Here is a 25,832-nt window from a genome sequence, read left to right on the forward strand (position 1 = left end):
TCTGGTTCGCTTCAACTAACAAAATTCCAATCATGGGCAAAGTCATCACCAAGTGTTGACCCCTTTCAAGCAGGCTTTAAGAAAATTCTGGTACCTCAGTCAACATCATGCTCTTGAGCATTGTAAAAAGTAAAATCATGGAGGGCAGTGCAAGGGTGGTGTTTGCGTTTATCGATCTTACGCAAGCGTTTGACCAGGTCGATAGAGAAAAATTATGGACAAAACTTTTGGCCTGGAAATGCCCAAAAGAAATCTTAGAACCGATAAGGGCAGTACACTCTGCTACCACGATGAGTTAGATTCAACCAACAAGGCCTCCTATCTGACAAGATAGCCACTAGAAGAGAGGTAAAACAAGGGTGTCCACTGGCACCAGCATTATTCATCGCATACCTTGGCGACTACAAAGAATCATGTTCTGGTATTAGATCATTCCCTCCAAAAATTGGTGCGTCCCCAGCGCCGCGTTTATTATATGCGGATGACATCACCCTGCTGGATCTGACCCCGAATGGCCTGCAAAGGCAACTGAAAAACCTGTCTGATTGCATCGGCTTGAATAATCTTGAAATCAACAAGGAGAAAACTAAGATCATGATCTTTGAGAAATCGGCGAAAAGGACAGAAACCCTAAATTGGCACCTTGAGGGTGCAAAGAATTTAAATTTCTGATGTTTGTTAATCTGCTTAGAATCAGATGCTGTGCATAGTCTGACATCCAGTGGTCACTGCGGAGTATTGCATCTTGTTTTTTCGAAAGTCGAAAAGGGGACGTCGACATAGGCGTGTCTGTAATACTATCTCTATAGTGATGTGTAGTGTACCCAAAATCCCTCGCACGTCGAGGTCCCTCAGATTGTTTTTTTTCCACCCAGAATACTGGTTGTCTTATGCGGAGCTCGTAAGAGACATTGCCATTACCATTTATTCGACCCTTAGTCATTTTGTCAGTTATCGTTAATCCAAACGCCTCCAGCCCTGTTTCGACGGCTAAGCAACTTCCCTTCCTAGTCCAGATCTTTGGTGGCGGTGGTTTCGACGGAGGCGATCCTATCGGCGCTGCCGAACACATGGCCCGGCCTCGCCGGCCTACACAGTAGGGAGAGTTGGGGGTTGTTGTGGACATTTCTGTTTTCTTCTAGAATGCCTTTCTTCCCTCCCCCACCCCCCCCTCATTATCACTTATTACATCCTCAGCTATGGAGAGGACTCCTTTTAGATTTTGCCCTCGTAATGGCAAATTCATGTGGAAGGATAAGCAGAAGCGGTGTAACCGCTGCTTACCCCTCAACCACAACGAGGCCGGCTGTGTGGCCTGTAAACTCCTTTGTCCAAAAACTTTGAAGGACAGCAGGGTCAAGCGGTGGGCAGCCTACGCTATGTCGAAGGCTGATTCCTCGCCCACCGCCGAATGTGACGAGGGGGATAGTGATAATGCTACCTCCGTATCGGAGGTTGTCGACCTCTCTAAGGAGCGCTTCCGCGTCTCCCCGGCCCTGAAAAGTTCGGCTCACGCCCTAATTATGGGGATGTACACCCCGCCGACGCACATGAAAAAGTGAAAACTGAACACACAACCCACGGCCCTTCCTCGACTGAGTCGAAGATGGCCCCAGCCTCCGCCGACCGTAAGGGTCGCCAGCCCTCCCCGCAGCCGCATGCGCGACTAGCGACTGGGCTGTCCGCAACTAAGGGTGCTACCACCAAAACATCATACGAAATGCCTAGTAAGAGAGCCACCGTCGGCAGAAAGGTTCCAGCACTGCCGAAAACCGTTCACGACCAGCCCTCAACGGACAAACTAGTCGTCGAAAGCTTGGCTAGAATAGTCTCCACTGACGCTCAAAGACTGACGGCGAAAGAGTTGCCGACACCTGCTCACAGTGAGCCAGAGAGACGCCGAAACCTACGGAAGGTACGCCGGAACCTCCCTCTACCCCCCCCCTGTCAAAGGGAAGACCTAAAGATACATCCCCAGTCTCGGGCCCACGACAAAGTTTCTCAGAGGGCGACGGGGGTATATCCTCCACGCTATGGGAGAGATCTCGACACCTATAGGCGGAGGAGCACACCTTTCCACCACTAGACCGTTCAGGGTTATCCCAGTGGACTACAATTGTGTATGGACAAACTAGATAGGTTTAGGTCCACCCCTGAACACATTACACCCAAAAGGCCAAGGGATACTCCATGAAGATCCTAAGACCAAATATCCAAGACTCTTTGACCCACTTGAAGAGGAAATTGGTACATATGACCTCACTGGACCCACATTTTCACGAAGATGAAGAGTTCCTAAATACTGAGGATCTGCAAGACCCTGTAGGGGACTTTGAAGAAGACCCAGTCAAATGTGGACCACAGCCCTGGCAGTCTACAGGGGCATCAACAGATCTGTCCTCTCCTCAGACCACACCGGTCAGAAACCCGTCACCTGTGGATGACCAACCCACTTTCAATGCATTGCTACGCAAGGCGGCAGCACATTTTGAAATTGACACAGGGGAAATTACTCCAGAAGTAGACTTTGTGGAGAAAATAATTAAGGAAAAACCACCTACTAGCCAGGCCATACCCCTTCTTGCCTCAGTCGAGAGACACCTGGTTCCATCTTTATCCACACCTGCATTGGTTAGAGGTGTCAACCCAAGAATTGAGAAGCTTTTTAGCCCCTCACCAGCGGATCCCTTATATATTAGGGGTCACTCCATACCCGATTCCCTGGTAGTAACCACCACGAGGAAAAGGTCGGGGGTTCCGCTATCTACTAGCGAAGCACCCCCAGACAAGGAGGGGAATTAGCTTTATGCCTTGGGGGAAAAAGGATTACATCCTCGGCAGCTTTCTCCACACGGCTTGCCAACAACAATTCTTTGCTGGCAAGCTACGCTGATGCCCAATGGGGAATGTTGCGCGAAGGCCTACAAGAAGCATCATTAAGAACACGCTAGCTGCTGCGGTGACGGCTGGCCGGTCACTAGTCCAGGGGGTACTTCTTAAGCGTCATGTTTGGCTCAGGAACTCTGGTTTCAAGCCAGAAACCCAGGCGCCCCTCATCAACAAACCCCTTGAAGACTCAAACTTGTTTGGTAAGGCGGTTGACGACGCACTGGAGACAGCGAAGAAGGAATTTAGAGTTTCAAAGACTCTGGACCAAATCACAAGACCTCCTAATAAGCGAGGTTAAGGCAACAGGAACTTTTTTCTTGGTCGACGACAAAACCAACAACAATACTCCTCGGCAGGCAACTGGTCCTCCAATTTGGGAACCAGTTGGCAACATGCTCAGAGAGGACAACGTTGTGGCAAGGGAAGAGGTCGGGCCCCACTCCCAGAGGCTTCCCGGCTGCCAACGCCAAATGACCCGAAAGTTCGGGTCCCCTCCCATGCATCTCGGGTCGGGTGCCGGTTAACATCAATCCTACAAGCATGGGAGGGAATTACCACATACCGCTGGGTACTGTCAACAATAGCCCACGGTTACTGCATCGAATTCAGTCGGTCCCCTTCATTCAGACCCCCAAGGGGAGGACGCCCATCACCGGAACACCTCTCCATCCTTCAGGAAGTCGAACTGCTACTGAAAAAAAAGGAGCAATAGAGGTCATGCCTCTATCAGAGGTAAAGGAGGGTATTGATTCAGTTTACTTCCTTGTACCCAAAAAGGATTTAACCATGCGCCCTGTACTAGATCTTCGCCCAGCAAACAAATTCGTAAAACCTCAAAAATTTCGTATGGTGACTTTGCAGGAGGTAATTCCCCTGCTCACACAGGGGGATTACATGGCAACACTGGACATGAAAGATGCATACTTTCATATTTCAATGTTGCCAGCGCACAGAAATTACCTCAGGTTCATGATAGAAGGCAAACACTATCAGTTCAAAGTGCTACCCTTCGGCATAGCTTCAGCGCCAAGGGTATTCACGAAGGTACTGGCAGTGGCAACGGCTCACCTGCGCAGGTTGTCCATTCCAGTCTACCCTTACCTCGATGACTGGCTCATAACAGGGATTCTTACGAAACATGCTTCTCAAATACCCAAGACTGTAGACCTTTTGTTCCGCCTGGGCTTCTCCATCAACGAGAAGAAGTCCAGTCTAGAACCCAGCCAAGTCGAGCAATTCCTAGGGGCTCTAATTCAAACAAAGGACACACTTGTCTTGCCCACCAACAAGAGGGTCCAAAATATGCTGTTTCAGGTCCCTCAATATGTAGCCGGTCAAGAGGTGACGGTACGCAAAGCCATGCGATTTCTAGGAATTATGGCGTCATGTATTTATTTGGTACCTCACGCGCGCCTGCGCATGCGTCCGTTGCAAGAGTGGCTCAACAACCAGTGATGTCAGGCAGGCGGACAATAGGACGATCTAGAGGTGGTCTCACAGGCATTGGTTCCCTAGCTGCGATGGTGGTCGAAGGAAAACCTTGTGTTGGGGAAAACAATTCGAGACTCCCTGCAGTGGAAGCCACTCTAACCACAGACGCATCCCTCACAGGATGGGGGGGGCTCACTTATCCCATCAGACTGCACACAGAGTTTGGACTCAGAGTGTGGCGTCCAAACACATAAACTTGTTGGAACTGCTGGCGGTCTTCAAAGCACTGAAGGCTTTCCAGACACACCTACAAGGGATAACAGTGCTGGTCCTCATAGACAGCACCACAGCCATGTACTACCTGAACAAGCAAGGGGGCATGCACTCTCCAGGACTGTCCAAGCTGTCCCAGAACATCTGGAAATGGGCTCTCAAACACATGTTCCTGTTATCTCAACATGTACCAGGGGAACTCAATCTTCTGGCAGACAAACTCAGTAGAGACTTCCCTCTGCTCGCAGAGTACGAATGGCGATTACAAGAAGACATTGTCTCCAACGTTTTCGCAGAATAGGGCTTCCCAGAGATCGACCTGTTTGCAACTCTGGAGAACACCCAATGCCAAGATTACGCCTCCAGATACCCCCAGAACCGCTCCAAGGGGAACGGTCTCTGGATAACATGATCAGGGAAATTTGTCTACGCTTTTCCACCCCGACTCCCTTTCTCAACAAGATAGTACACAAGATGCACCAGGAACCAGTTACCATGATACTGGTGGCCCCCATGTGGGCCCGGCAACCCTGGTTCGCTCATCTGATGGAGAAGTCACTGTCTCCTCCGGTGAAACTACCCTGCCCGTACAACATGCTGTCACAGAACAGGGGCTGAACGCTGCACCCATGCCCACAGACCCTGAACTTGGCAGCCTGGCTCCTGAGGTCATAGAATTTGGACATTTGCAGCTCCCAGAGAGATGCATGGACATTCTCAGAGAGGCAAGGAAACCAAACACTTGTTACTGCTACTCTAGCAAATGGAAACAGTTCGTCATCTGGTGTAAGTCCTAGAGCATCAACCCTGTTGACTGCTCTCCCACACAAATTGTTCTATACCTGACTCACTTGTTGGACTCAGGATTAGTCTTTAATTCTATTAATGTTCACCTAGCTGCACTCTCTGCATACACTACGTCTCAACATAAGGTTTCATGGTGGAAAGTTCCAGTTATTAAAGCCTTCATGGAGGGAGTGAAAAGAATTCACCCTCCTATATCTAACCCAGCTCCCGAATGGGACCTGAATGTTGTACTAACCAGGCTAATGGGCTCCCCCTTCGAACCCATGCATAAAGCAACCCTTAAGAATCTCACTCTTAAAACTGCTTTCTTAATAGCTATCACCTCCATTAGGAGAGTGAGTGAAATACAAGCTCTCTCTACACTAGATCCCTTTGTAACAGTTCACAAAGATAAGGTGGTTCTACGCACATACCCTAGGTTTGCACCGAAGTTCATTTCAAAATTCAATGTCAACGAGTCTATAGAACTACCAATGTTCTTTCAAAACCCATCAAACTTGGGAGAAAGGAGCCTGCACACACTCGAGGGAGCGATTAACATCTTTTCTCATGGCATGGGAGGGGATAACTTCAGACCAGTGGGTCATAAAGACGGTCGCCCACGAATACTGCGTGGAATTCACCTGACCTCCACAATTCAGAGCGCCGCGCTCACGGCGCCTTTCACCGGACCATCTGGAGATCCTGAATCAAGAGGTGGAAGCACTGCTGGAAAAGGACGCCATAGAAGCCATCCCTATTCTTCAGGTAAAGAAGGGTATTTATTCAGTGTACTTCCTTGTACCCAAAAAGGATCTCACCATGCGCCCTGTTCTAGACTTGCGCCCAGCGAACAAGTGTATAAAACCCCAGATGTTTTGCATGGTAACACTGCAGGAGGTGATCCCATTGCTGAAACAAGGGGACTTTATGGCAACATTAGACATGGAAGATGCATACTTTCAAATTTCAATGTTGCCAGCGCACAGGAAATATCTAAGGTTCATGATCGTGGACAGGGATTAACAATTCAAGGTACTCCCCTTCGCCATAGCCTCAGCGACAAGGGTGTTTACCAAAGTCCTGGCAGTGGCTGCAGCACACCTGCGCAGACTGTCGGTTCCAGTTTACCCTCACCTCGACGACTGGCTCATCACGGGGCACTCATTCGACGCATGTTTTTCGAACACCCAAAAAACAGTAGATCTCCTCTTCAGTCTGGGTTTCTCAATCAATGAAAAGAAATCCAGTCTAGTCCCTAGTCAAACAAAATAATTTCTGGGAGCTCTAATTCGGACGAAGGACGGTCTCGTCTTCCCCTCCAATGAGAGGGTTCAGAACATGCTTTTTCAGATCCCTCAATATGTACCCAGTCGGGAGGTGACAGTGCGCAAGGCCATGCGCTTGCTAGGAATGATGGCGTCATGCATATACTTGGTTCACCACACGCGGCTGCGTCCCATGCAAGAGCCAGTGGTGTCAGGCCAGGGGACAATAGGAAGATCTGGTAGTTGTCTTGCCAGCCCTCGTTCTCTCTCTGCAGTGGTGGTCAAGAGAAAACCTCTTGAAGGGGAAGACCTTCACCACCCCTGCAGCGGAAGCCACTCTCACTACAGACGCATCTCTCACAGGGTTGGGGGCTTGCATGCTTTTGACAGCGCACGGAGTTTGGCCCTCTAAAGTAGCATCCAACCATATAGACCTACTGGAGCTATTAGAGGTATTCAAGGCTTTGAAGGCCTTTCAGGTGCAACTGCAAGGAAAGACCGTGCTGATTCTAATTGACAGCACTACAGCCATGTATTACCTGAACAAACAGGGGGGCACTCACTCTCCAGGGCATCCAAGCTGTTCCAAAATATTTGGATATGGGCTCTCAAACACAAGATGTTTCTGTTGTCCCAACATGTTCAAGGGGAACTCAATCTTCTGGCAGACGTGCTCAGCAGAAATGTTCCTCTGCCCGAAGAATACAAATGGCGGCTACACGGAGACATTGTGTCCAATGTCTTCGCAGAATGGGGTTTCCCAGAAATCGACCTGTTCGCTACTCAGGAGAACACCCAATGCCAAGACTACGCCTCTAGGTACCCCCAGAACCGATCCAAGGGGAACGATTTCTGGATAACATGGGCAGGGAAATTTGTCTACGCTCATCTCCCCCCCCCCCCCCCCCCCCCCCGACTCCCCTTCTCAACAAGATAGTGCACAAGATGCACCAGGAACCAGTTACCATGATACTGGTGGCCCCCATGTGGGCCCGCCAACCCTGGTACGCTCACCTGATTAGTACTGCGGCAAATTCCACTGGAAAGCTATTCCAGATTCTAAAATCTTTAGACAAACCTACCACTCTTACTCCACCATTCCAACCAACTGACATGGATTGCGAGAAAGTCCAAACCGCATTTCACAATAAAATCGTCAAAGCTAGAGAAAACATCATAAATTGTCATACTACAAATACCTCATTTGACACCAATCTTTTAGAGAATAAGACCAAATCAGAACACCCCAAATTTCAATTCAGGTCCATTACTCTTGAAGAAATGGAAAAAGTACTCTCCAGCATGAGATGCACATTATGTCTGGAAAATGTATTATCTCCAAAATGTATCCTGGACAATATAGCTATTTTCGCCCCTTTCTTTAGAAGAATGGTCAACGCTTCTTTTAGGGATTTAACAGTACCTAACATCATCAAAACAGTCATGGTCACCCCATTAACCCAAGTAACCGGACCTCAACCAACAAGACCCAGCCAACCTTAGGCCTATAACCAACTGCAATTTTCTGTTGGAAATCTTGGACAAAGTGGCCACAGAACAACTACAAAGCTATGTGGACAAAAATAATTTATTACATCCACAGCAGTCCGGATTTAGATCCAGTCATAGTACAGAATCGGCTCTGTTAGATCTCCAGACAGAAATGCTGTCTATATTAGATAAAGGCAAATCAGGCCTACTGATATTGTTGGACCTCTCGGCAGCATTTGATTTGCTGGACCACACAAAACTCTGAGAAGCCCTGAAAAAATCAGGAAACTGCTCTTCAGGGGCTATTGAATGGATAGCTTCCTTTCTTCAAAATAGGCAATCGAGGATTGTCTGGGGAAATAAAACATCTAAAACCAAACCGGTGGACTGTGGCGTCCCACAAGGAGCCAGTTTCTCCCCACTCCTTTTCAATCTCTACATGCACTGCCTTTGCAACATGCTCTCCCAAATGGGCATATTTTTCACAAACTTTGCTGATGACACCCAGCTGGTCTTAGAACTACGACAAGGATAGTGACATGCTCTCATCATTATACAACATCATAGATTGCTGGATGAAAGCAAATTGGATGTGCTTAAACGGCTCTAAAACCGAGCTCATGATATTCGGTTCCACACAGGCCAGAAGAAAACTGAGCCCACTCTACTCCTTATTCTTCATTAAAAACACCCAAATACCAATCTCAGAAAAAGTGAAGACCTTAGGAGTATATCTTCAAGCCTCATTAGGTGCTGAAGCACACACAGCTTACTTAAAGAAAAACTGTCAATACCACCAGATACTACTAAGAAAAATTAGACCTTTGTTAGACCAAAAGAATAGCACGACTATCGCTACAATACTATCCAGATTGGATTATGGTAATGCCCTACTATTAGGAGCAAATACCAACTGCGTGAAGAAATGTCAGGTGATTCAAAATAACGCCATCAGGTGCATCACGGGAAAAACTTGGAGGGAACACCTCACTGGCGAAAGAAAGGCCCTCCATTGGTTGGCCATGAAAGAAAGAATCATGTTTAAATCTCTTACTATGGTTCACCGCTGCTTATACGGCAATGCACCAGCTTACCTCAAAAAACATTTCAATTGGTATACCCCTACCAGGCGACTCAGATCCTCTAATACAGGACAACTACAAACCTCCACAACTAAAAACAGCACGGACTTGGAAAAGCCTTTCTGACTCGAAGTATAAAAAAATGGAACGAACTACCCATCACACTGAAGCTCGAGTCCAACTACATTTCCTTCCGAAAAAAATTGAAAACATTTCTTTTCAACTAAATTCGCGAAACAAGTTAGTCTCTCCTGAGGAAATCGGTCAATTCACTTGTGTCCTGTTCTCACTACTTGTTGTCTTGTCTCTTTATTAGCGCTCTGATGCCCGCGGGCTTTCAGTGCTTTATAAACAAATAAATAGAAATAGAATTATGGAAATGTCCCTCTCCACACCAGTGAAACTACCCTACCCGTACAACATCTTGTCTCAGGACGGGGGGGGGAGACCCTACACCCATGCCCACAAACTCTGAATTTAGCAGCTTGGCTCCTGAAGTCAGTCTGGACACCTGCAACTCCCTCAGAGTTACATGGACATACTCGGGGAAGCTAGGAAACCAAATACACGTTATTGCTATGCCAGCAAATGGAAACGTTTTGTCATCTGGTGCAATTCCAAGGGCGTCAATCCCATCGATTGCTCACCCTCACACATTGTGCTGTATCTAACCCACCTGTTGGACACTGGGTTAGTCTTAAATTCCCTAAAGGTTCATCTGGCTGCTCTGTCAGCCTACACCACATCACAACAAAGGGTATTGTGGTGGAAAATACCGGTGATTAAAGCCTTTATGGAAGGGGTTAAGAGGATTTATCCTCCCATCTCGCACCCAGTCCCTGGATGGGATCTGAATGTAGTTTTGACCAGGCTCATGGGAGCTCCCTTTGAGCCGATGCATAAAGCAAGGCTGAAAGACCTGACTTATAAGACAGCCTTCCTAGTGGCTATCACTTCTATCGGAAGGGTTCGCGAACTACAGGCTCTTTCTGTTCTAGACCCCTTTGTTACAGTCCACAAAGATAAGGTAGTTCTGCGCACACATCCCAGATTTGCGCCTAAATTCATCTCAAAGTTCCATGTGAACCAATCAATCGAACTACCCAATTTCTTCCAGAACCCTACTAGCATGGCCCTAAGAAGCCTACACACACTGGATGTGCGCAGGGCAGTCATGTTTTTATCTGGAAAGAACTAAACCACTGAGGAAAACAAAACAATTCTTCGTTTCAGTGGCAGCTGGTAGAGAAGGGACTTCTGTCTCTAAATCGGCTATCTCAAGGTGGATTGTCAAATGCATCACACTGTTAGACTCTTGCCAAGAGGGAACTGCCCTTCAAGCCTAGAGCACATTCTACTCTGGGCACTGGGGCATCCATAGCATTCATTGCAAATGTTCCCCTTGAGTCCATTTGTAAAGCGGCAACCTGGAGTTCTGTACACACCTTTACAAAAACCTGTTGCCTAGACACTCCTTCTAGGTCTGATTCTCAGGTGTGACAAGCAGTACTAAGACATCTTTTCTCTACTGGTCCTTCTCACAACCCGCCTCCAAATCCGGGTACTGCTCGCTAGTCTATGCAAAGCATGTGATTCTAAGCAGATGAACAAGCATCAGAAGACATGCATTACTCACCGTTATAGCATTTCTGATTATTGTATCTGCTTAGATTCACATGCGCCCTCCCTACCTCCCTGCTCGGGGTGGAAGGAACATAGACGTCTTACTACTTTCTCTCTTTATGTACTCACTCACTATAGCCTTGGGCTCCCTCATGGCAGAAAAAATACAATCGGAGGGACCTCGGCGCGTGAGGGATTTTGGGTACACTACACGTCACGATAGGGATAGTGTTACAGACAAGCCTATGCCGACGCCCCCTTTTGGTCCCCAAAAAACAAGATGCAATACTCTGCGGTTACCACTGGATGTCGGACCATATGCAAAGCATGTGAATCTAAGCAGATACAATCATCAGAAATGCTATTACGGTAAGTAATGCATGTCTTATCCCAAAGAAGGTATTTAAACCTTGGGAAACCTGGAAGACTTCCCTGTGTCACTGCACTGAAGGCGCTTTGTGACACAATTCTAAAAGATGCCTATGATGTTTTAAACTCCATAACTAAAGGAAAATCACATTAAAATACATCAGAGAGTGGGGAAAAAGGGTCACTCTCTCCAGGTTTAAAAAAAAAATCAAGTCCTCAAAATCCAGCAAAGTTGATGGGGGTCTCTAAGGTAGAGGGAATTGGCACATTTCTGAGAATTCTCCCTAACAATCTACCTCTTTCTCCAGTGCTCTCTGATTTCTGGCCCTGATGTATACAGGCCAGCTAGTCCTTGAAGGCTTTTTCTTGATGTTGGTCTCTTTTTCGTGTTCCAACTTTTGGATTTCTCTTCGATCATAGCCAAAAGTTCTCAGGTTGCCTGCCTACAAAAGCATTTGTTTTACCACCAGTGATGAGATGTGTAGGTAGACCATATCCATGCAGTTGGTACACGCAAACTCTGATGTCTGTCGTCCAACGGGAGTGATCTCAAATGTGTAATGTGATGCGAAAACGTCATGGTTGTTTTCCTGTTCAGGATGTGGTGACCAACATCTTCCAATATTCATTCCAGTTTAAGGGATTGCGTCTTTGTTGACCTGCCGTTTCCGGACAGTAGGTGTCCAGTTAAAGTTTCGAATCCTTTTGGTCGAATGCCAAAAGGATCGAATCAGTAGGCCCGAAAACAAAAGGGTTGGTTTCTTTCACTTGTATATTTTTTTTTTGGCTTTTGTATTCATAAAAAAGGTGTTTAAAACAAGAAAAATGAGGGTTTGGCGGTGGAACCCTCTTCCCCCCCAAATGAATTTCGACCCTTTTTTGCGGTCCTATTGACTCAATCCTTTGGCATTCGACCAAAAGGATTCGAAACTATGACCTATAACTGCGACAGTAGGGCTCTTTTGGCGTGTCAGTCTTTTGTTTTCCTGATTTCTCAGTGTTAGTACATGCATAGAGCTCTTTCGTTTCGTAGTTTAGTGTATGCTTTGCATTCTTGATGGATCATGTTCTTTGTTTTTATTTGTTTCTGTGCAGTTTCTAGTTTTTGTTTCTTCGTTTCTACGAATTGTTTTTGTCCCTTTCATTGTAAGACCATCCAGTTATTTTTTTTTCCTTGCCTATTTTTGAAAGGCCATGTTTTTCATCTTTCTCCATCGCCAGCCGCTGTTTGTCATCAATTGTTACAAATGGAGGCGATTCGGGGTCCAGGATCATTAGCTTCTTTTCTGCTTCGCCCAAAGGAGAATTCTACATGGGAGGTTACGCCTTTCTCTTGCCCTGCAGTTTGTCGCTTAGTTCGCTCTCTGATTCCTCGATTGTGTATTGACTAATGTCCAATAAATTGAATGCTCGTCCTCCTCTGTGATGGACTCGCTCTTCGTTCAGATTGGAGGTTGGACAGGCAGACTAAAGTTGGAGGTATTTTCCAAATTCCTCTTAAGATTGTTCTCTTTTCAAAGTTTGAGGCTATTTGTTTCACCTTGTTAATGTTGTCGTTTTGCTGGAACGCCTGGATCTTTTGCTGGTTTGGTTTGTGAGCCCCTTTAAGGGGTGAGATTCGCAACACTTGGCTTGACAATTCCCTTATAGCCTGAAGTGGTTTGTGGCTGTCTGAGATTGTACAACCATCTTGTCTCGCCACTCGGATTGGAATTTGAGTTGGTGGTTTTACTTGTGTGCCCTTTAGAGATGGGGGTTTGGTTAGCTCCTGCGTCAGTATAGATGGGTTCTTAATCTGCACCTTCCCCTTATTTTGCTTTTTTGCAGGAGTTTCTTTCAAGAGATCCCTCAAAACTCATGATGATTTCTCAGTTCTGGTTTGTGAAGTTTTATTGGGCCTTGCTACATTGTTTAGCACGACTGGGGGCACTGTCAAATCTTCAATATTCTCCATTTGGATGGCTTCGGTCTCTTGCTGTTTCGTCATCGTGACCACAGTTGATGTGCCTTTCTCTCTCTCTCTCTCTCTCTCTCTCTCTCGTGTTGTGTTTTCGCGCCTCCATTGACATCATGTAACCTTCCAGGTTTATTAAGTTAGTATGCATTAGGGCTGCCATGGTTGTATGATCTTTTAAGATGTCGTTGAGAGATTCATATAATTTACTGAAGGGGGCCAAAGCTATGGTTACAGCAGACATGACTGCAAACAAGTCCGGCTTTTTGTTAGGTGTATCTTTCCCAACGTTTTGATGAATCTCACTTAGTCTTTTAGTCCTTGGTGGCGTTCTGATGGGCGTTTGAGGAGTGCTCGGTAGGTCCTGAGGGCCCATGCCGGATGTAGTCTGAGGTGATGGAGCGTTTGGCTTCGTGCTTGGTGTTGAACTGACAGGAATACCGAACGAGCCTTCGATCAGATTTTCCTCCGGGAGTCGCTTTATAGGGCTTGTTTTTGCATTGGTATCTTCTTGTGGGTCTGTGGGGTAGATGTTACTTTTTCCTGCCAGTGATGGAATCTTTTTACTAGGGGTGTTGACTCTGAACTCCCCTGGTTCCATGTTTCCTTTTATTAAAGTGGTTGCTGGTAACTTTACTGTATTTCTTGGTGTTTGAGGCACTCCAAGAAACTTGCCATATACTGAAGTTAAATTTACTGGGGCTTTCCCAAAATGCCACCTTTTAGTGGTAGAGGTTTGATCAGTTGTATTTCTTTTATTTTCCTCCTGCTGTGTTGGACCTGTGTAGCCAACGTCCGTTTTTCAGGACTCGTCTTCTACAACCTCTGCTACCCCTTCCAGCATTGCCGCATCTGACAGCTCACTTCTTTTGGGCTGCTGTCAGCTTATCCAGTTTATGAAAAGTCCAGTGAGCTGAGTGTGGAACGGGGGAGTGGGTTGGGTTTTGTGAGCTTACAATGAAACTGTGCAAATAATTGTTTGTTGTTGGGTATGTTCCTGAGGTTAATACAGTTTTGTGAATGGATTACCAATGACTTACCAGGCTTTTTCCTCAGTGTCTGTATTTTCGGGGGGCCTTTGTTCGACCTGCTGTTGCTTTGAAAGGAAGCCCCCAAATTTGCTGCCCGGCCCTTCTTGGGGTTAGGCAAAATATTCTTTACATCCTTCATTGATGGGAGGTGATTCTGTGTTCAATCCCATAGAATATCCCTGGGATCTGTTGGAGTTGCAGGTGTGTCAGATTCCTCTTCTGTAGAGTATGAGTAGACTTTTTCCCAAACAGAACCATTTAAATCACTTGGAGCGTATCAGGGGCTTACCAAGTCCGCTCTAGCTTTGACTGGATGTACCTCGATCTCAGTTTGCAGCGTTTGCTTTGAAATTATGTTGGCCCCCCTCTTTCTCTGCTGCTGATGTTGCTCCAAGGACTTATTCCTCCATACTCGGGGGATGTGGTAGTGTTTTATCAATCTCGCCACTCTATGGTGTGGAAAGTTGCGCTGACTGTCTCTTGTGGCCGGCTGTCACACTTTTCCCAATTGTTTCACAATCTCCGTTCTCAGGTTGCGGCGTGGTTGTAAGTGTCTGGGTTTGCGGGCAGGATTTCATGAGAGTACGGTTTTTCCCAGTTGTCTTTATCGAGTCCCTCTGTAGATGGTGCTTTGAGGTCTCCCTGCTCAGCCCGCTCCTGATCACATGGACGCTCTGGGTCCCCTTGCTTGCCTCGCGTCCCAGCAACAGAAATCGCGACCCGGTCGTGGGTTGGGGACGGAGCTATTTCCTTGCGCGGGAGGCCCTGGTGGAGTCGCAAGGACCGCGTGAGGGGCAGGTAAGGGGACCGGGGAGCGGGAGCTTGTTTGGGCGCTCAGCGCCAGCGAGGGTCTCTCACCTGGTGTTTTAACGTCCGGCTCTTCCAGTGCTTGGGGCTTGTCGCTGTCAGCTACAAGCAGGGCTGCCATGGAAATCGCAGGCTGCTCCAGCTGAAGCGGAGCTCCTGTTCCTTCACGGCGCAGCCGACTGCTTCTCATGCACAAGCAATCTTCTTCCCATTGCTGCCGTCTCGCCATCGCTGCCAAGACTGCTTAGACTGCAGTACACTGCAGCACTCTGCGGCCGCTCTGTGGTGATTATAAGGTCGGTCCACCCCCTAGTAGAATGAAAGTAGTAAACGGACTCGGAACCAAGGGTCTCAACCAGCCAGCTGCTTAGACTGCAGTACTCTGCAGCACACAGATATTATTATTTATTTCTCCAGCATGGGGTCTGGCATGGATTCACATGCTTATGAATATTCCCTGTCGCCAGGCTGGGAATCCTCGGTAAAGAAAAAATCAATTTCAGTTTCGATTCTGAACTGTCTTTCTACTAATAACCAATCACTGGTCTCTGGGTCATACTACCCCCAGCCAATGACTGCCCTCTACCTAAACCCCTTAGGTAGAGCAATGTTTTCGCCAAATTTCACTTCTTGGAGGATTCCAGAAGATTCTTGAGGCCTCCCCCACGTGGTCATGGCCAAAGATAAGGGAGATGCGACACCTCTGTTCAGTATCTGCCCAGGATGTGGACTACGGAACGTTTTCCTGGAGAATGGGCACTACTGGTGCCTTTACTGCCTACACTCAGACAAATCTCACGTGGAGGAGGCCTGTGCATTCTGCAAGGACATGTCTGGCCGCACCATGAAGGACCGTCGCAAGCAACTCGCTGAGTGGCTGGAGACCAAGAACCCGGCGGCAGGTGAGCCAACATACTTCTCCCAAGAGAAAATCTAAGCGGTCTTCTAAAGCCTTTGAGGGCGCTCTGGCGACGGGGGCCCAATAGAAGGCAAAGCACTGTGAGTCTGCAGGCACCGGAAGCGCCGTTGGTACGGGCTCCGCAGCAGCCAGGCTGGGTGGAGCAACGCAGACGCCATCAACCACGAGCCAACGCTCCGGCTCAGCGAAGAAAAGGAAGTCTGAGCAAACCAGGTAAGCTTTGGGAGAAGGCCCGGTCGACTCCCGACGGAGAAAGCCAAGGGGGAGCGAGGCGCTGACCACCCCCCCCCCCACTGCCCCAACCCCCCCCCCCCCCCATGCTCCACTCCACGTTGAAGGCCTCAGACGCACCCATGGTTGTGAAGGCCCAGGTTCACCAGGCGAAAGCGTCTATTGATGGAGTGGTGGCGTCCCTGGTGAAGGCCGCGGATGCGGGTTCCCAGGAGACATCCACCAAGATGAGTGTCCCTGCCCGCATTCGTGCCCATTGAGAAGACTCCCGTGAAGAAGCTGATCACCCCGAGACCGTAGCCCCTGGCCGAGAAGAGGGGGGAGGGGCGCTGTGGTCCAGCTAGACTCTGGGATCTCTTCCGAGGAGGAACTCTCAGGCCTAACAGTGCCTGAGAAGAATGGAGTCGAGGCCGGGCCCTATGGGAAGGACCCTGACGAGGCGGATGGGGAGAGCGACGAGGGAACCGACGAGTAGCGGCAGGACAGGGTGGAACCGAACCCCACGCCACTACAGATTCTCCTGTCGCAACCGCCTCCACCACCGACGGACAGGTCGGAGGACATCCTACAAGCTCTGCACATCCTGTGCACAGAGATACGGACAAGGCTGCCCACGCCAACCAGCGACCTGGCGCCTGGACCGTCGGAGGATCAACCAACTAAGAGGAGCCGAGTCCATCCTCCTCAAGGGAGCTTGCCGTTGAACACACAGCGAGGACCGTCCGCCTGCTCACGTAACTGGGGTTCTCGATAAACTATGCTAAGTCCTGCTATCGCAGGACGCTCGGTTCCTGGGAGCCAGGCTCAACATGGTGGCGCGCGTGGCTTAACCGTCGGAGGACAGGATAAAAGCCATCCTGGGCAAGGTACAACGGCTGTTGACCATGGAAGTTGCAAGGGTGAGGTCCATCAAGTCCCTACTCGGCATGATGTTTTTATTCATCTACCTTGTTCGGCTGTGCAGGTTGCGGAAGCGGCCGCTGCAGGAGTTCCTCGACGTCCGTTGGATGCAAGTGTCGGGAAGCTTTGAGGACAAGATCGCCCTCAACAAGACTTTCCTACAAGCGATTCGGTGGTGGGGCGTCCGCGCGCATCTGGCGGCAGGCACGGACTTTCAGACCCCAGCACATCAGGAGACGGTGACAAAGGACGCCTCCCTGGAGGGATGGGGCGCACACGCAGGAAATCTCCATGAAGAGGCTTTTGGCTCCCGGAGGAGAAGCCGTTGCACATCAATGTCCTGGAGCTCCAGGCCGTGTTTTGGGCCCTCGGGTCCTTCCTTCCGTCCCTCAAAGGCAAGGTGGTGCGGGTCTTCACGGACAACACCATCACAATGTTCTACATTCGGAAACGGGGGCACCAGGTCCCCGGCCCTCTCCAAGGAGGCGCAGGATCTATGGCACTGGGCCGTCGCCCAAAGGATGTTCCTGGTACCCTTTCATCTGGCAGGAGTGAAGAACACAGTCGCTGACTCCCTCAGCAGGGAGCTGCGCTCTTGCCACGAGTGGGAGCTTCGGCAGGATCAAGTGGATCTCCTATTCCGATGATGAGGCAATACCCAGATCGGTCTGTTGGTGACGAACACCAAAGGCCGGAGGTTCGCCAACAGGTTTCCCCAGCCGGGGAGCATGGGGATGCATTCTCCTTCCCCTGGGACGGCCTGTTCCTCTATGCGTTCCCTCCGTTTCCGTTGCTTCTCATCAGTCAACTCAGACGGTCCCTGTGCAGGATGATTCTTGTCGCACCGGTGTGGCCGAGGCAGATATGGTTCCCGGACCTTCTGGACATGTCAGTGTCCCCTCCAGTCAAGCTTCCGGCAGACACAGAGCTTCTCGCCAGGGAAGGAGGTACAATTCTGCATCACGAGCCAGGGTAGCTGAACCTGCAGGCCTGGCTCCTGCAGCATTATAGTTCGGAGGGTACGTGATCCCGGCAGACTGCAAGGAGGTACTTGCCAAGGCCAGGGCTGATTTGACTCTTAAATGCTATGGACATAAATGGAAGAGGTTCACCGTCTGGTGCCGTGCAAGAAGATAAACCCTGTACAGATTACAGCCCCTCAAGTGCTGACGGACTTGCTGACGCTGGCCAAAGCGGGGCTAGTGCACGCCTCCATCAAAATTCATCTGGCGGCTATCTCCCACTACACCAGAACTCCGGGGCGGTTGTCGCTGTGGTTGCATTGCCTGGTTAAGGAGTTCATGAAAGGACTTTTCTGCTCGTTCCCGCCGGTGAAGGCTCTGGCCCCGGCGTGGGAGCTCAATGTGGTGCTGACTAGGCTCATGGATCCTCCGTTCGAGCCTCTGCATTCGGCACCTCTGAAATTCCTATTGTGGAAGACAGCGTTTCTTGTGGCCCTCACCTCTGCACGACGAGTGGGAGAGATCCAGGCCCTCTCCTGTAAGCCTCTGTACTTGACATTCCACAAAACAAGGGTCGTGCTGAGGACGCACCCGTCCTTCATGCCCAAGGTGCCATTGGACTTCCATCTCAACGAGCCCTTGGTGTTAACTGTTTTCTTCCTGTCGCCTTTGTCACCGGCTGAGAGGACTTTGCACTCACTGGATGCGACTAGAGCGCTGAAGTTCTACGTGGAGCGCACAAAGAGTTTTCGGAAGACATCACAGCTGTTTGTCAACTTTGGCCCTGTGAACCAAGGGAAGGCCATCTCCAAGGTTTCCATTTCCAGGTGGCTCTCTGGCTGCATCACCCATTGTCACTGGTTGGCAAACCGACCGTTACCTGGCCGTCCGAGAGCCCATTTGACCAGAGCGGTCACTGCAACTACGGCGTTCCAGTCTGGTGTGCCCCTGCTGGACATCTGCAGGGCTGCTACGTGGAGGTCGACGCACACCTTCACGAGATTCTACTGCGTCGACTGGGATTCCAGGGAGGAGTCCAGAGTCGGCCAAGCAGTGCTGCACAACCGGTTTGCTTGAAGGTGAGCCTGGTGAGGAGGTAAGAGATGCTTAATGTTGAGATGTTGAAATGCTTAATGTTGAGCCTTGCCACCTCCCGTGGTTGTACATGTGTGTACTGCTATGTATTATTTATTCATGAGCATGTGAATCCATGCCAGACCCCGTGCTGGAGAAGGAACAAGTTACTTACCTGTAACTGTTCTTCTCCTGCATGTGTCTGGCATGGATCCACATGCGAACCCTCCCGCCTACCCCTCTGCGGCTCTTCTCTTGGTCCTACTGCCACTTTACGTGCTACCAAATCTGAAGATGGCTGCCAGAGGAGGGGCTTGGGTAGAGGGCAGTCATTGGCTGGGGGCAGTATGACCCAGAGACCAGTGATTGGTTATTAGTAGAAAGACCGTTCAGAATCAAAACTGAAATTGATTTTTTTCTTTGCCGAGGATTCCAGCCTGACGGGGAATATTCATGAGCATGTGAATCCATGCCAGACCAATGCTGGAGAACAGTTGCAGGTAAGTAACTTGTTCCTTGTTATTAATCTGTATTCCTTTGCTCTGCACTTTCCACTTCTCCCCCCTTCAATGCACTTTTCCCCTTTTTCCCTCTCCCATGCACTTCCACGTTCTCAATGTCACTGGGCCTAGTAAGATCGCTGTTTTTGTTCTCCCTTGTTACCTTCGCTTGCCTTGCTCTGAAACACCGGTTTACGAGCGGGATTTAAATTTCAATTTGTACTGCCTCGTTAGCATAGCATTTGATTGTTCAAACAGTATAGAAGCACCCACAAGTTTATTGACGACATGCTCCCGCTCTGTCACAATGTATCTTTTTTCCTCTAGCTTGCACACCGCGTTTCTTTACACACAAACCCATTGATCGCTTTCCTTGATGCGCCGCCTCATCCGTTCTCCCAACTTCTTATGCACTGAGGTCGGGGTCTCACCACCTGCCCCTCAGGCACACCTGGGCCGGCTCCTCCCCTCAGGGAAACGAGCACTTGCAGAACCAAACGGGAAGAGCTGACACTGGGTACGGCTTCCTTCCTCTGACCTCACCGGCTCCCTAGAGACTGGGCTCTCCTCGCCACGCTTTGCAGAGCGCCCTGCTCTGCAACTTTCCAGTGTTCTCGCATTCCGCTCTCTTCTGGTTCCGAGCGGTCCTTCTAGGCCTCTCCGCTGGCTCTCTTCTTCCTCCTCCTCTGCTGCTGCCACTCCACCCTTGTATACACCTGTATCCCATCAGGGGTGTTCAGGTGTGCATCTCTTGCCTGTTTTGCCTGATTCCAATTAGACCAATTACTGGGACATGCCGGACCTTCAGCTCTGTAGTGTTCAGCCTCCCTCGTCCCAGTACTATAGTGGTGTTCCCAATAGGAAGTGTGCACTACTCTTAGTTGCATATTCCTCGTCTCGGTACTTGATGTGAGATTACAGATAGGTCAGTATTAGTAAAGGGGGATACCATGGCTCGCCCTCTGGCACTCCATTCCTACTCTTTAAGGACTTTCCATTCGAGTGACCCTCCCTCATAGATTCATCTGAGAGGAGGTCCTAGGAGGGCTAAATGTGAGAACGCCCTCCTATTTCTCTGTTGTTGTAAAAGCCAAATGTCCTGCAAGTAAACATGGTTTTGAAATTTGTTTGTGTGAGATGTTAATTTGTAATGCTTTATTCAATCCCTTTCCCACTCATGTGCCTTTATTAGTGACCTCTTTGATCCCATAATCTGATTTTGTTGAAGGAAACAAACTGTCTTGGGGGTCTTCCGGATTCCCCAGCGTTTAGGCCTCATTAGTAGACTGTTACATCGTGGGTAATTGCCAGAGTTAGTCTTGCCTTCAAATCACCCATGTCGTTTAAAACTAGAACAGATCTGCTTATGTATAGCGACTGACATGGCCTTGTTTGAATTTAACCGGTTTCTCTGTTTGTCCATTGCTCTTGTTGATTTGTTTCTGTGCTGCTATGTAGAGGACCTGCCTGTTGCTTGCCTATAGAGGCGTTATTGCTGAGCCTATGTGCACCACAGAGACCGGCTCTGGATTTGGCAATGGAGGCGCAGAATGGGTCAGTCCTCCAAGTAGTGGGGCTCTGTTTGAATTCAGCTGTTGAATCGAAGGAAAAGGTGATTCAGATGCTACATAGAACTGCATCAGAATTGTATGTGATTATACCAGACAGCATTGTGGCATGATCTTCTTTGGGTATTTTAGCGTGGTCTCTTCACTTTTATTTGTCCTTTTAGGATGTGGATGATTTCTTTGAACACGAGCGGACCTTCCTAGTCGAATATCACAACCGAGTGAAGGACGCATCGATGAAATCCGACAAAATGACTCGCTCACACAAAAGTAAGTTACCTTTATTAGACGCTTACCTCCTCTCCCCCATTCCTACCTCGGTAGCTGAAAACTCCATTATTCTACTGTTTTGTAATCTTTGCTTTGTTACTTTAGTGCATAACAGATATGCATTTTTATAATAAGTGTTTTGCATCTATCCCTTGTTACATACTCAAGTCCTGCCCCATAAATGCTCACTCCTGTATGCATGCTGTGGTTAGTCAGATATCTTTGGCCGGCATGTTTACATTTTTCACTTGGTGCCCCTGGACTCTGCAAATGTCCTTTGGCCGTGCACTCTGTTATGTAGATTTGTCAGTGTTATGCCAAATTTCCTTCACCTGCGAGACCCCCAGCACTTGTTTTGCTGGACTTGTGGATTTTTTGTGTCTGACCTTGGGTGAGTGGGAATCTTTTTCCCCACTCACTCTGGTGGTGTTCCAGGTGTTGAGTCATTTTGGGTCTCCATTCTTTTTGTTCTTGGAGTCCTGCTTTCCTCCAACTTTTTAGGATCTGTAATTTACTTTTGCAGCACACAGCACTTTCCGTGCAGTGTTGCTGGGGAGCTCCTTGGACTTCCATTTTATTTTGTTCTCCTTGTGAGAACGCATGTTCCCAAGGGTAGAGGCATACTTTTTATACTCTCTTCATGTTATATTGTGAGATCAGCACACACCCACTTTATGTGCTGAGGAGTTGCACAGTATCTCCTTTCTCACTCACTGCTCCTGTAACATGTGTTAGTGACAAGCATACCTGAATGGCTGGTGTCAGATGTGTTCTACTGACTTATGTGTAATTTGTACTCGCAGGCTGTGCTCACAGTCACAGTAATGCACAGAAGGGTCATCATTGATCCAAAATAGTGACTATTCTTTTTTTTTTTATCCATTTCTTGTTTGCTTGTCCTTTCTTGGTCCGTCTGCTGTGCTGGGTGGGGGAGGTCCTGGTTTGACTTTAGTCTTTGTCAGGAATCCTTTATGAAGCCCTCTGAGGCTCCAGGGTGTCTGTGAGGACAGGAAGCAGCGAGGATCCTGAAACTCAGCTGGTCTTTGTCTTCTGCATCCCTGCCTGGAACCAGTTCCAACTGGGGGGCAGGACAGCGACCCCCCAAAGTGTGTATGTAGCATGAGTGCTGATTGGCTGTGTTCCTGGATAAGAGGCGGGATTCCTGGTGGACAGACGGTCTGCCACTGGAACTAAATCCAAAGAGGAAGACTGGGAAAAGACATCTCCATCTACTTCCAAAGACCGGAGATGCCTGCTGAGGGACAGTTGCTGTGCTGACCCCTTCTTGCATGCGACAGAGCTCTGAAGAGGACGGCTCCTTCCTTTTGGCTGGTGGGAACACACTGCCTTGAGACGACCTGCAATTTGAGCCATCCCACGACGACCTGCGACCTTCCTGCACTGCAAACCGCCAATACCCTGGGACCATTGTGCAATGCATTGTCTTCTGGAGATCGAATCCTTCCGAAAGTTCGATGGACTCATTCCGGACCTCGTGAGGCTTCGAAATCCCCTCACCAGAGTGCTGGACCGAGCAAGCAAGGCGAATGGACCAGCGAGAACCGTTCTTCATTCGGTATCCTAAAAAGGGCGCCAAACCACAGAGCCGCGAGAAACTACAAAGAATCCTTTGCTGGGAGCTTTTCCACTCGACTGCTGCTGCAAAATCTCTTCCAGCTCCCTTTCTTTCATCTGAAGACCAAGAATTTGGTGACCTGGTCCTGCAACTGCTGCATTGTGAGGGCGTCCGCCTGCATCATTTCACTGCTGAGGTGCTGAGGGAGTAGAGTGCTGGTGCTAGAACACTGGTGTGCATTCAGGGAGCCTTCTGCAAAGCCCTTGAACATGCTTGACCTACTAAAAGCTTAGTACTTGTTACAGAAGAATCCTCTGAGATTCTGACTTTTATACAGCTTGTGCCTTATCCTGCTCTGCCTACAACAGGCCACTGACAATAGATGGGGAGGGACTTCTAAAGCCTTAGGCCTCTCTAAAGAAATTACAAGTGTTGAAAAGTGCTTACTTGTTTGTTCTTGTAACTTCATTTTATTCCTGAAATAGAATATTCTACAAAGTTTACTATAAAGTGGTTTTTACTTACCTTTGTTCGGTTAGATTTTCATATTTGTGATAAATCTTCCTGACCTGTGTCAACCCTTGAATCTTTTGCTTGGACTTGGTAGCTATTTTGCTTCGTCCTTGGGTGAAGGGGAATCTCCCCCCCCCCCCCCTCTCACCTAGTCTTTTTTTTTTATTTTTTTTTTATGGGTGGCCTTTTCATGTGATTCAATAATGTATGGTCGAAGTTATAGTTTGCTACAACTTTTGGGCTTCGGCTGGGTTGCCCCCTTGGCCTCCCCTGTTAATTTCGCTTTCAGGTACTTAGGTGATCTACTGTTCCCAAGTAGTAAAGAGGGATTTTCATCCCCTTTGCATTTAATATAAGTGAGCCAGCACACCCCACCTTATGGGGAGTACTGGGGGAAGGTGGACACAATGTATCCCCTTTCTTTCTTACCTGTTAACATTTTTGTTACAATTGTGAATTTACATGAATGGCTGGTGCTAGTAGTTTTACCTTTATGACTTTTAGTCTTTATTACTCGCAGGCTGTTAATTCAGCCTCAATAATGCACAGAAGGGACACCAAATTGTAGACTCCTTCTTTTTTCAAGATGATTAGGGGTGAGCACCGCTATTGCTTGGATCATTTCCAATTTTCAAAAGTATGTGTATCGGAGCACACCTTGAGGCCTAGGTGCATGGTTACCAATAATTGACAAAAAGAATTAGAATCCCATCCAATTCTAGCCATTCTCACGTTGGGCTTTCCGCTGGAGCTGCAGTGAATTATGTTAACAATAGTTTGTCTGAAGCCTCATTACAAATTTAAATTTAAAGCCAGAAGCTCATTTAGTTCATTTCATAATCGGAAGGCAAAAAGTGCATCCCTAGAGTCAGTGCCATCAAATGTAATTGCTGATGCATTTCGGACTGTCAGTCTTCAGGGCTTAAGGCACTTTATACAGTTATAACCATTCATTATTGTGTAGCACATAATTGTGTCACCATGCTGTGGAAAATATAAATCATGATTCATAAGTCAAAACCACAGGTAGAATCAAGAGTACAGGTATGATCAAAATTAAAAAAACAAACAAAACTAGATTCAAAATTCGTATCGGTATCACAAAGTCAGTAAATCAGTTTGCACATACCGGATGTGGATATAGTTGAGTAGCATGTAATCAGGGAGAAAATCAGAAAATGGTCCATTGGAATTCTTTGCAAGTAACTAATTCTGCAAAAAATGTCTTGATATTCAATAATCCACATTAATTTGGTGACATTGCTTTTACCTGATCATGTGGCCTAAAATCTTATATACATTCAGTATATCTCAACGACATGATTCTCTGAAAAAAATCAAACCATGCAAGCTCAGTGTGTTGTGTATGGAAAGCTTAGTCATTTAACACTGCGCTACCAAAGAAAGGAATTTAGCTTACCTTGTGGCGTAATCATAATTTCACAGTATTGCACTGTTATATAAAATGAGACCAAATCAGTTATTCAGTTGTGTACCTCAGATCAAATGTCTCCTTCCCTCTCCTTGAGTGCTTACCTGCAGATCTGTAGCTAAGAGATCGCGCCACTCTGAAAAGCGGCGTCTGCCATGGACTGGACTGTACTCTATACAGTTGCCAGGCAACGTGACGCTGAGCGTTCCCAGGGCGTGCTGACGTGACAGGATTGCTGGAATCCCTCTGAGATGTCTGTGCCTATCGTGACCGGTCTCTTGGCCACAAGAGACCTAGTGACCCCCTCCTGCCATTGAGAACACCCATGCACCAAGAATAGGGATAAACTTAAAAGGTTTGGGCCTGTTGCCTAGAAAATGAAATTGGTCTTTAAAAGTTACTTACTTGATTCCAAGATGGCCGCCGGCACTGAGTAGACGTGCCGACGGCGTTCCCTGGACCCGACTGAGGGAAAGTGCCCACCGCCCCACTAACGGACCACGGTCTTGTACGGGAAAATGTCTTGGGACGTGGTGAGCAGGAGAGAAGCCGGCCGGCTTCAGCGAGCGGCTTGGAGCATGTCTCGGGAGCGGCGCAGCCGGAGAGAGAGCTGCAGCTGCGTGTGCGGCCGCAGGGAGCCGAGCGGCCGGAGGAGTACGCAGCGGTAGAGGACAGCGCCGGGAGTGATCGGGAGGAGCAAAGACAGAAGCCGCCCGAGGAGGAAGAGCCGCGAGGGGATTTGGAGGCGGCTTGCAGGGGAGAGAGAACCCGCAGACTGAGTTCGTCAGCCGTGGCGATGGGGGAGGGGCAGACCGCCGGAGTGTCAAGCAGATTGGCTCCGGGGGAGGCCGCCGGGAAGAGCGGGTGAACCCTCGGATGCGGC

The 25,832-nt window shown here is 48.5% G+C and overlaps 1 protein-coding gene across 1 annotated transcript in view; it reads left to right on the plus strand.

The window, feature by feature from the left end:
• Positions 1 to 25,832, plus strand: part of SNX6 (sorting nexin 6) — a 470,945-nt gene that overhangs the window by 219,273 nt on the left and 225,840 nt on the right. Inside the window, exon 8 of the mRNA XM_069638456.1 lies at positions 21,323 to 21,428. Within this exon, the coding sequence (XP_069494557.1) occupies positions 21,323 to 21,428 (106 nt within the window). The remainder of the gene's footprint in view (positions 1 to 21,322; positions 21,429 to 25,832) is intronic.

Source organism: Ambystoma mexicanum, chromosome 14 (assembly GCF_040938575.1).
Source record: "Ambystoma mexicanum isolate Mex_15411 chromosome 14, UKY_AmexF1_1, whole genome shotgun sequence".
Classification (NCBI taxonomy): Eukaryota; Metazoa; Chordata; class Amphibia; order Caudata; family Ambystomatidae; genus Ambystoma; species Ambystoma mexicanum.